This window comes from Triturus cristatus, chromosome 1_2 (genome assembly GCF_964204655.1).
Source record: "Triturus cristatus chromosome 1_2, aTriCri1.1, whole genome shotgun sequence".
In the NCBI taxonomy this organism is placed as follows: domain Eukaryota; kingdom Metazoa; phylum Chordata; class Amphibia; order Caudata; family Salamandridae; genus Triturus; species Triturus cristatus.
In genome coordinates, this window is record NC_140580.1 from 1,132,869,282 (window position 1) to 1,132,881,876 (window position 12,595).

Consider the following 12,595-nt stretch of genomic DNA (forward strand, 5'->3'; position numbering starts at 1 on the left):
CTAGATATAAATCTTGTAGATATTTAAACCTTACTTCTATAAAAACTTCCAGACAGTCATTACCCTCAAAACTGTGTAATCCAGTGACCCAAAGCAGTCTATATTTAGATCAGTGAGGTATTCTCGAGTTGTTACTAATCTGCTTGAAGACCTTTCACCATACTTCCAGAATCTTACATTTAAATATATGTACAAAACCCCAAACTGAAATGTAGTTGTCATTGGTTCAGAAGGGGACTTCTTCTTGCTACAAGACTATGAATCTTCTAATCCTCTTTAACAGTGCTGCTGTTTTTTCTATAAGTTCAAAGTCAGGAAACGTTCACCCCCCCTTAAATAAAGACCTGCAAATCTTTTTCATTTTATACTCGTAGATTTTGATGTCCAGAAATACAAAGATTTCAGTTTTGAGCTTTGGAATGAAGGTTCAAAAGAAGCTGACTGGCCTGAGAAATTAAACAAAATTTAACACAACCACTGTTTTCAGAGTGGAGAGTTGCCCGGCAATTGACAAATGTATTCTGTCTGATGCCTAGTTGTCCTCCTACATTCTACCGATTCTAGTTCCCAAATATTTCAACTTAAGTTTATTCAAATTGGAATAGCATAATATTCCACATTTCAAGAAGTTAAAATTTACAAACTCATCAAGGATCAAAGGGGACAGCAAACAATTTGGATTTTTATTCCAAAAGATTACAAGAGAAGGAATGAATACTTTTATCTATCCACGAGAGTTTGAAGAAGGGGTTCTATGATCAAAGCAAACCAAAGAGGGGAGAGATTACACTGCTGTCTGATCACCCTTCTAAATCTTTGTCAAATGGCTTTGAACTATGATTCATTCTAACCTTCTGATAGTCAGAGTACCCTTTCACAAAAGGTAGTGAAAATCCAAAATGTAGTAAGGTTACCCTGAAATATCCCTAGCCTATGTGGTTGAATGCTTTTACGGGTCCACTCTAAATATACCAAGGTTTTATTTTCTATTTGATAGAAAAGTAAACTGCTTGGACAGGCATGTTGGTAAAAGTAGTTAGTTGCCTAATGAGAATAAACCCCCACTGATGGGTAACTCCACATGGCAGTACCCAAACATTTTGCCAGAATTTTTATAATATAGTTTATTGTCACAATTGAGGAAGAGCTGGAATGGTAAGAGGCACATATCTTCTGATTCTTGGCTGTCTTACTCTAAACCTCAATATGGGAAGACAGCCAGGATTTAGCATTTTTAACAGAAGTAAAGATTATATACATATAATTTTTACAGAAAATGGGGAAAGCAATTTCTAGACTTTCCGTGGTATCCCAACTGGTCAAGCAGCTTTCCCTGTTGTTTGTTTAGTGAATTCATTTTGTAGATTTTAATGCGTTAAAAGGATCATCGCTAAGTCATCTTGTTTACATCTTGGAAAAGCCAGGGTAAATATTATTCAATGACAGCACTTTCAAAAACTTAATGAACCAGTTGTCTCCATCTTATTCACTATATTTAAACTCCCTTATCATCTTAGTCTTGTAAATCTTCCTAATAGAATTATCCAATAATTTAGCTAGTTTTTCAGCAACCTTTTAAACTTGCACACCACTCTCAGCTACTGGTAATCTAGCTGCTGAAATCTAATGTCTCTCGCAAGTGCTAAATCTTGAGCTTTTAAAACCTACTTTTGGTTTAAGCTCTTTGACATACTCTCTCCTGTTAGACATGCTTTATAAGTACCCTGTACAGCAAATCAATCAAGTGATCTAAATGGCCTCAAAAGCAACTTCTACTTCTTTATATATCCTCCTGAACAGAAAATATAGTTGATAGTGTTTAATCTACATTAACATAACATGGGATAAAAATACATGGTTCTAATTTGAACTTTTCTGAAACTGAGGTGTGATCTGAAAATCTCAGATAACACATTTCTCTAGAGATTGCCATCTTTGCAATCCTTGTGAAATCAAAAAGTCATCAAATTCTCAGTGTTGATGCTTATGAAAATAAAATGTGTCTCTCTTCTCCCCTCATGTATCTCTTGCCAAATATTCATCAGGCGGAGATCCCAATCATCCCTCCGATAACTTTCCTCAACTTTAGAAGACGACCCACATGGTCAAATGTTCGGCCTAGTTTGAGATTCAATGTGGGATTAAAACCTCCCATTTTAATGCTCATTGCGCAGAGTGCTATCAGTTCACCAACCAACTCCTCTAGACAGACAGAATCATCCAAAGGAGCCTATACACAACTGCTAAATTAATTTTTATTTTACATATCATCAATTGTGTTAGAAACCATTGCTTTCTTGATTTAGATTTGGATCAGCAATTGTACTGCCTGTAAATATATTTACAAGACAAACAATATCAAAACAGAAGTATCAAGATATTATATTTTTTAATATACGTCTTAAGCTATTCACATTCTAGGAGCATATTATATTTTCCCGACTAGCTAACAATTACTGTATGTGTATTTCCCCAGTATAGCTCCTTTCTGCCAGCACTTTATTTTCTCTTTTTTTAAATCTAGTCAACCTAGGAAACTGACGCTGTTCTTCCAAATTCCATTATTCTTACCCCACACCTTCCTCCTACCCTTGGGAAGCAATCCCATCATATGAAACTATCAGGTACTCTAACTGGCTCTAATGGTTATCTCTACCATTCACTTACCAATTAAAATAAAAATCTAAAGGAAAGACTCAGGTCACAGTACTTACTCTGAGGAAGATTTGTCACTGCCACGGTCTGCTACAGTCTCAACCTGGGACTTGTTAGAATGTTTGGATTTTCCCTCAATATTAAATTAAGAATCAGTGGCGTTGGTTACTTTTATAAACGTAAACATCTTAATATTAAAAATAACTCTAATTCTTCTTAAGAACTCTAGCAGTGGTTTCCTGGATTTTAAAACTATCAACCAGCTGTCCCATCTGCCAATGTCTCTTGTTCATTTCTCAAGATATATTTGATCAGACTGTGAAAGACAGTCCCTTCAAAAAGATTCAACATATCTGAGAAAAGACTCTCTCCATATGTTAAAAACAAAAAGACTGAAAACAAGCAACAATTCTTCTTGGTCTTTGCCTATCTTGAAGGTAATGTGCACAACAAGAGGTATTCTTCAGATTTTTTAATTCTAGCTATATGAATCATCACTAGGGAATGAGTAGTTCATTAACAGGTCACTCATAAACAATTTTGTGCTGTTCCCAGCCTCTTGGTCTTCTGCTACTTCTAGAAACCAGTGATTATTTCTAGAAGAGTGATTCGCTAGGTCCTCCGTTTTCAGTTAATTTCCCTATTGTCACTTTTGTTTTGTTTTAACCTAAAGTTTTTGTTTTTTAAATTGTCTATTCATTCACTTCTTACTATTCTGTATACCCATTAGCTGGACTCTAAACCTGTCAACTTTGTCATCGAAATTCTGCTTTAAGTCCTGTATCCCTTGAACTTTCTGATGCATTGAACACAAAATCCTCTGATTGTGTCAACTCATATCCTTAGCTAGCCTATCCCTTGTGGACTAATCCTTGGAATTACTAGAATCGTGTTGCCCATCTACAGATGTGTATAGAAACAGGCTCCTTGTGAACACATGATGCCTGGGGATAGTCTGTGATTCGGTCTTACTTTGGGTTTCATCAGTTGGTTATAAACATAAACAATGGTTCCACCATCATCACCTGTTAAAGAGGACTCAATATGAGACTGGCATATGTCAGTAATATCAGTGAAACCCTCCCTCATGATCCCTTTCATTAATGAGGTGTTTCTTTCCAAGGTCTCAGAGCAAACCCTCTCACCTCTCCAAACTCACCATCCCGCCTTCCCCAAGGGAAGTTTTTCTTTCTTGAAAAACATCACCTAAAACTTGATAGTCCTCTGTACAATTAACTATGCACTTTTCTTAGGGGGGTTATCATATTTTGTCCCAAAGGGATGTGGAGCAAAGTAATCCCCAGTACCTTTCTGCCTCTTAGGGGAATATCATCTAAATGAGATTCAATTAGGTCAGGCTCACAAGCACTTTTTAGGAAGACAGAAAAAGTGTTTAACTGAAAGAATTTATATTCTAAATGCTCCTAAGATTTTTGTTTATTGGATTGAATTTCTAGATGCAAGAGAGTATGGGGTACTATTTCTCTGTCTCTTTTTTAAAAGTTTCTTGTGTGACATACAAGTTTTTAAGCCAAATAATCCCCACTCCCAAACAACATCTTGGGCTGTCTTGTGAGACCTTCAAGTAACTTCTTTCCACTTTCTAATTGGTGTCTGAACCATCAGGCTTCAAGATGCTGTTTTAAACAGTCTTTAGATGACTGAGATCCCTTGGGGGTATTTTGATTTGGTCCAGAGGTGGATTGTACTGAACTAGATGCAGCATATGCAATTTCTAACAATAAAAGTGGTTCTCAATTCACTGCTTCCAATAAGGAAATCAGTCAGCACCAGTCATTAATACACCTTTCTCACCCATCATCCTTTGACAAAACATCTGAAATAAGACTTAGGGCCTAATTATCCGATGGACAGCCAAACCCACAGTGGCGGTGCAGCTATCAACGCACTGGCAGTCCGACCGCCCTATAACGAGTTTGCTGGTCTACTGCTACTGCTGGGGATGCCTGGTAGCACTGCCAATGTTACGAGTTTCCTCACTTCCAAAGTTTTCATGGCGGTGAACCTGCCATGAAAGGTGTGACGGTGAGAAAACTAAGGAGGCCCTACTTGGCCCCTGGATGCCTCTGTGCACGGGGGTGCATGCAGGGGGGCACATGACTGTATGCACCCTCTGTTCCAGCTTGGCATGGACTGCACAGTCCATGCCGTGTTGGAACTCACTATGTCAGTACGATGGCGCTGCTATGAGCTTTTGGCAGGCACCGCTATGGGACCCCCGACACAGGACCGCCTGCCTGATTTTAAATCGTAATCTGGTGGGCAGTGTGTGGACGGCTTTGCTGGTCTTGGAGAAGAGTGCTGGTGTGGCAGCCCACTCCAAGACTGTCAAAGTCGTAATCAGGCCCTTAGTCACACCCACAAATTAATGATATGGCTTCACTAGTGATCTAATAAGAGAAAGGGAGACAGAGAAAAATAAAAAATTTGCCCTCCTCACCCTTACCTACAGCCGCAAAAGGAGCACAATAACCAGTACATCCCAAAAGACTGCCATCCTATCACCTAATAGCCCATAGGTTAATCCAGAGATGCACAAAAAACAGGAAGAATGCTTTGCAGAAGGAGGCAGCCTCTAGCTCTTTTTTTCCTTTTCTTTCTTCTCTTCTTCACGTTTAAATGATGTGCAAGCCTTAATATTCTCATAAGAATGAGTGGATATGAAAAATAACTTGGAGTATAAATTGCCAAGAAATCATGATTCATTGAGCCCCATTAAGAGTTTCCACATAGCACAAGCAATGAAGAAGAGATACAGTCCCAAGGACCCCAGGAGCACACCACTAGCTCCAGCCCCTGCGGCATCCCCGTGCAAGGCAGTAGAACTTCTGTTCCAGCTCCTTCTTTTCTCCTCCATCTGTGCTGTACCTAACTCCATTTCATCATAGGCCTCATCTTCACCCTTGCAAAAGGCAACATTACTTAAGCCTTAACTGATACCGCCTGCCCGGTCTTCTCAAAGCGAGAGTATCTTTAAGCCATGGCCATCACCCATAGAGATTTGTATCCAGAGTTTTCTAACATCTAAATTCACCTGGTAGAAGCCATTTACATACCTACGGTCAGCTGAGCTATTCCTTCTTTCTATCCCCATAGACAGGACATTCACCTTCAGTGATAGATATTTCTCTTTTGCTTCAGTTAAAACATGGAACGCTCTCCTTCTGGTTTTGCGACAAGAATCCTTCTGACTTCAGTGGAGAAAATTACAAAACTTCTACTTGTTTTGCCAGGTATACTTAGCCATTTGGGGGGTGAGGGGGTCTCCCCCACGCCATGAAGCACTGGTGTGCTTCGAAATACAAATTAACAGAAAACAACCGTGGGAGCCAAGTACTGATCCTCCTCACGCTGCCACGATCTTCCCTCCAGATGTGTGGCTATCTTACAGTATTGATCCTATTCCCGCCTACACCATCCTCCCTCCAGATGTTTGGCTCTCTTGCAGTATTGATCATATTAACGCCTCCACCATCCACCATCCTCCCTCCAGATGTCTGGATCTCTTGCAGTATTGAGAGCTGGAATATTTCTGAGACCATTTGAGGAAGAAAACAATTTGTCATCTTACAATCCCACAGTGACTACAAAATATTAAAAATAAACCTTATTGATCTATTATGTGAATTGAGTTAGTAATTTCCAACAACTCTAATGAAGACTTCTCCTCTGCTTTGCAACTCAAGTGGAGAGACTTATTGAAAAGGAGCAATTCAGACAGGCTGTGTAAAGTAGCAAGGAAAGGTAGTCCAGAGGAAAGAGCCCTGAATGGAACAGCTGTGGTCGCTATGTTTGATTACGGCAGTGAAACGTCGTAATCTGTCCTGAGTTTAGCAGGCCAACTAGTGGATGAGAGGAATTTAAGACATATTGATAAAGCCACATAAAGTGCCTGGGCTGCCTCATTCGCTAGATAAAAGGTACTAAGGAGTGATCCATTTGGCATATAAAAGTTTTGTTATTTATAGGTGAGTGAGGAAATAATATGTGTCCATGGTTGTTAACTGGTTATCATTAGTGTTGTGTGAAAATCACCTAATTTACTTTCACATGATTATGTGAAATTATTAATGAAACGCAAATCAGTTATTTAGTACTATATTCTAGAGTGAAATGCGTCCTTGTATCAATTATTGAGGCAAAAACGCATTTTGCACTAAAAATTGTGCAAAAAGCACAGCAAAACGTTTGCACGCATTCGCTGTAAAGTTTTACCATGAATAACACATTTTGTAGTAAAAAGTTACCGTAAAAGGAGCGTAGCTATGTGTAGGGGCATAATGGCTTAACTTTAGGAATTTCACATAACACAAAAAGTCCAAAAATTACATGAATTACACTGCAGTAATCCAAATTTTTCCCAGGACTAGTGATATTGTGATCTGCTCAATCATCCTTAATTCCTCGCATAGGAGGTTACACCTTTGAGATACTGTTCCTTGAGAAAGTTCAAGGAAATAGAAACCTTATGGATATCAACCTTTCCTCAGAAAATTCATCCATCATAAAGCAAAAAGCATGGGAATAGGTTAAGAGCTGTAAATACATTTTTTACAGACTGAAGACCATTGGACGATGCCATGTTCATATGGTGTTATGGTCATGAATCGCTTAGGCGGTAGTTGCGCACATTAGTTGTTAAAGAATAGTGTGAAATGCAATTGTGTAGCTACATTAGTGTGGCTACTAGACTGCTACCACTTAGTCTAATGACACAAATTAATTTTCTGATCATCTCATGAAAGTGAACTTTGAGAATTGGTCACATATTGAGGAGATTCTTTGCAGATCCAGCATCAAATCAAGTCAGGGAGTGCATAGCACGCGAAACAAGATTAAAGAGATTTGAGTGACCGCAAAATAGTCATCGGACTCCTACTGGAGTTTTGTGCTTTTGGAAACTTGGACCTTTAAGGTAAACAACTAAGCTTCTAAAGGGTAATCTATGGGTATTTCCTATAAAATTATGTCTGTGATTTTGTTCAACCTAGCAATTCAAAGAATTGTGCTTTCATTTGCAAAATATTGTATAGTGGCACCTCTGGGTTCCAGCTCTCACAAATGTGAGTATAAGTTAACAAAATCAGGATTTATTGAGTCATTAAACGTAGCTAAAAATAAAGTAGAGCTTGTAGAGATATGCAAAGGCAGCACCACTTTTTCATAGCTTTATTTCAGACTGAGAAAGTTAGGCCTCAAAGCAAAATCAACATTAACAAATGAATCCACTCATTTAGGGATTGGTCCTAAAGAAGCTGCTGATGTCCTTTGATAATTAGAAAGCTGAGACAACATATCGTCCAGGATAAAAAAAAAGTCTTGTCCAAGCAAGTGTTTATTTTTTTGCATTAGTAGGTCTCTGCCTTGAACAAGGAGTTTATTTTCACAAAACACAAGTCTAGTCGGTATTGGAAAGAAAAAGGCATAGAATCTCGAACTTTATTAATATCACAAAAATAACTCATTCTTCCTTTAGTGAACCCTAGTATGGATAACCTCATTGTCACATTCACATATCAAGAGCATTAAAATGACTTAATATTCTCAGATTCAATATTCCTCTACATAAAGTAAGGATACCTTTTTGATTGAGGATTAGAGATTTCGAACTGTACACCATATACATACATAACTCTATAAGGAGAAAAATAACTTAGTTGAGAGATTGTTGTTATTCTGCATTATCAGATTACTTAGCTGTTTAATGATTTAACTTCTGTTTGCTACAATGAGATGCATCATTGGTGGCCATTCGCTACAGGATAAGAATATTGTAAGAAATTTCATTTTTGGCTGACTGGGGCCTAAGTTCTGGTCAAGCAGCAACCACATTCCTTGTCATTGTAAGGCATAAACAAACCCCAAATTAATCTGTGCTCAACCTGCCCGATAGCTTGGCACAGAGCAGTCAGGCTTAGCTTAGGGCAAATATTTGAGCAACACTACTAACAGTAAAATAGTGAAAACACACCACAAAAGGAGCCCACAATAGGTTTAGGAAAATAGAGTAAGTTTTAATAAATAAAACAAGACCAAAACCAAAATCCTATTAGTAGAGCTGGAGATACTGAATCTTAAAATTTATAGTGAAAATAGTGCCCACAAAGTGCTACTGGTTATAGCTGGTCGTACCGGACAAGGACAAAGTACAGGCCGACCACGGGGGAGCACGGGCCAGCTACAGGGACCCACTTGGGCTCACTGAACAGAGTACTTTATATCCTGGTTGAGGAGCGTTGCATGAATCAGAGTCGAAGATCTACCACAAAGCCAGAGCGATGCGTTTGTTCCAAGATGTAGCAAGGCTGCTGGGCGAGGTCCTGTTACATCATTGTTGAGGATCCTGTCAACGGGGCTGGTGATGCAAAGTCCGGCGTCAGTTCTGACCAGCTGTGAGGCTGCGTTGCAGAGTCCTGAGCCGTCATCAAGGATGTCCTCGATGAGAGATGCAGGGACCTGGGCTGTGGATGCACCACGTCACCAGGGCAATGTGTTGGTTCTGAGGTATGCAGTAGGCGATGCAGGTCTTTGCAATGGGTCCGATCCACACAGGAGCGGCTATGCAGCAGTTCTACTCGGAGACGCGCCGCTCAGCCGAGAAGATGCAGTAGTTCTGCCCAGGGATGCGTCTCAGCAGACAAGATGTGTCGGTTCCGCTTGCAAGCACCTTAGGCCCACTTTCAAAGGTCTAGGGCTGGGGTCGCACCCCTTGGCAGGGCAGACTCACCGAAGGGAATGTCCAGGTGCAAGAAGGCTGGAAGCCTGTTATGTCCCGAGGCTTCAGATCAGGAGGCTAGCCAAATAGCCCTTGGCGTAACTCTGGGTTCAAGAGATGCAAGTCCAGTCCTTCTCACCCAGGCAAGAGGGCAGCAGGAAAAGCAGGAGTCCAGCAGAGTGGCAGTCCTTCAGCAGCATTGCAGTTCTTCTTCCTGGCAGAGTATCCAAAGGTCCTGAAGTGGTCTGCAATGTGGGTGTCTGAGGTCCTTCTTTTTGCACAGTTATGCCTTTGAAATGGGGAGATGCTTCTAGAGGCATGCGTTTGAAGTGCACAGATGCCCTGCCTTCCGTGCCCCAGCTTCAGACTAACTACAAGGGGCATGAAGCCCTTTGTGTGAGGACAGGCAAGGAACAGCGTATTCAGGTGTAATTGAGACTGGGCCAAGTTCCTCCCTCACATCCTGCCAGTGATGGCCCACTCAGTCACACCTAAGCTCTCATTGTGTGTATCTGTCTAGGAGGAATACACAAAGCCCAACTGCCAACTGCACCCAGTCATGTGACCAGAGACAGGCCGCAGGCCCCAAATGGTCTAAGGCAAGAAAATACCAACTTTCAAAAAGTGCCATTTTAAGAATTGTAATTTAAAATCCAACTTCACCACAAATTGGGATTTTAAATTCGGATTCCAGAGACCAAATTTGAATCAGTGATATATTTCCATTTGGAAATTAGGCTTATAAAATGTAATAAGGTAATCCCAATGTTATGCTATGGGAGATATAGGCCTTGCAGTAGTGATAAATGAATTTAATAGTTTTTCACTATCAGGACATGTAAAACTTAAAAGGACAATTCCTGCTTTTTACATACATTGCACCCTCCCCTCTGGGCTATCCCATACCTACCCAGGGCTAATTTATATGTATTAAAAAGGAAAGTTTGGGCATTGCAAAAAGTTTTATTTTGTCAGGTCAAAATGGCAGTTTAAAACTGCACACACAGGCTCTGCAATGGCAGGCCTGAACTATGTTTAAAGGATTACTTAAGTGGGTGGCGCAATCAGTGCTGCAGGCCCACTAGTAGCATTTAATTTACAGGCACTGGCCACATGCCCTGCAGTTTACTAGGGACATATAAGTAAATGAAATATTCCAACTGAGTAAAAGCCAATATTACCATGCTTAGAGGAGAGAGCACATGCACTTTAGCACTGATTAGCAGTGGTAAAGTGCTCAGAGTACTAAGGCTAGCAACACTAAGGTCAGAATAAATGGAGGACGAAGGCAAAAGGTTGAAGGGAAGACCACCCTGAGGCTGGCAGGTCTAACAAACATTGTCAATCTTAATAAAAAATGCCTGCATAGAGATCACTACCTGTTATATTAGGAATAATCAACTGGATGAAGAAGAAAAGAACCGGAAAAATATTAAACATGAGTAAGTATCAAAGTCAAGAGATGCTAAACATGTGTAAATCACACTGGTGGCTTGAGTATGTTCTACGAGTTGGGAATCCATAACAATGGCTGGTTTTTCATCCCCTGGGAGTGTGTGTGGGTGTGAGTGTGCACATGTGTGTGTTAGTGTGAGTGACCACATGCTTGAGTGTGGATGTTGCATATTCACAGTAAAGTGCTAATCAACACACTGGAAAGACGTTGACTTTCTCATCTCATGCAACAAATTGTGGTTTCTTCTTCCCATCTATCTAGTGTGATGTGTCAGTTCAGTGTTGTTGAAAGTAAGAGTGCGACATTTCCATCTGAGAAACCCCGCCATCTCCTGGATGACAGTGTGCTAGAATCCCACAGTCCTGTCAGGAATCACACCCTAAATTCAGTCTTTACCAATGGACAGTCTATAGGTAAGAACTTTCTTTTATTGATGCTGATGGCTCTTTCAACTCTATGGTCTGTGCCTTGTCGCTTTGTGAAGGGATGTTGATGACTGTATGAGCTCTGGGGGTATCTCCATTCTCACTTTGTGAAGGGATGCTGATGACTGTATGAACACTGGGGGTAATTCCATTGTCTTTTTGTAAAGGGATGCTGATGACTCTATGAACTCTGGGGGTATCTCCATTCTCACTTTGTGAAGGGATGCTGATGACTGTATGAACACTGGGGGTAATTCCATTGTCTTTTTATAAAGGGATGCTGATGACTCTATGAACTCTGGGGGTATCTCCATTCTCACTTTGTGAAGGGATGCTGATGACTGTATGAACACTGGGGGTAATTCCATTGTCTTTGTGTAAAGGGATGCTGATGACTCTATGAACTCTGGGGGTATCTCCATCCTCACTTTGGGAAGGGATGCAGATGACTTTATGTACTCTGGGGGTAATTCCATTGTCACTTTATGAAGGGATGCTGATGACTCTATGAACTTTGGGGGTATCTCCATTGTCACTTTGGGAAGTATTGTCAATGCCTCCTTGAACTCCGGGGGTATCTCCAATGTCGCTTTGTAAATGGATGCTGATAACTCTAGGAACTCTGGGGGTATCTCCAATGTCTCTTTGTAAAGGGATGCTGATGCCTTTATCAACTCTGGGGGTATCTCCATTGTCACTTTGTGAAAGGATGCTGATGACTCTATAAACTCTGGGGGTATCTCCAATGTCTCTTTGTAGAGGGATGCTCAGGACTATGAATTCTGTAGGTATCTGCATTGTTACTTTGTGAAGGGATGCTGATGCCAATATGAACTCTGTGGGTGTCTCCATTATCACTTTGTGAAGGGATGATAATGACTCTATGAACTCTGGGGGTATCTCCAATGTCTCTTTGTAAAGAGATGCCGATGATTCTATGAATTCTGTAGGTATCTGCATTGTCACTTTGTAAAGGGATGCTGATGCCTCTATCAACTCTGGGGGTATCTCCATTATCACTTTGTAGAGGGATGCTCACGACTATGAATTCTGTAGGTATCTGCATTGTTACTTTGTGAAGGGATGCTGATGACTGTATGAACACTGGGGGTAATTCCATTGTCTTTTTGTAAAGGGATGTTGATGACTCTATGAACTCTGGGGGTATCTCCATTCTCACTTTGGGAAGGGATGCTGATGACTGTATGAACACTGGGGATAATTCCATTGTCTTTGTGTAAAGGGATGCTGATGACTCTATGAACTCTGGGGGTATCTCCATTCTCACTTTGGGAAGGGATGCAGATGACTTTATGTACTCTG

The 12,595-nt window shown here is 40.5% G+C and overlaps 1 protein-coding gene across 2 annotated transcripts in view; it reads left to right on the forward strand.

Moving 5' to 3' along the window:
- The window catches only part of RALGPS1 (Ral GEF with PH domain and SH3 binding motif 1), a 1,694,135-nt gene that overhangs the window by 1,510,968 nt on the left and 170,572 nt on the right, over nucleotides 1-12,595 (forward strand). For both annotated transcript variants that reach the window (XM_085613823.1, XM_085613822.1), the window contains exon 14: nucleotides 11,109-11,260. In XM_085613823.1, the coding sequence (XP_085469949.1) occupies nucleotides 11,109-11,260 (152 nt within the window). The remainder of the gene's footprint in view (nucleotides 1-11,108; nucleotides 11,261-12,595) is intronic.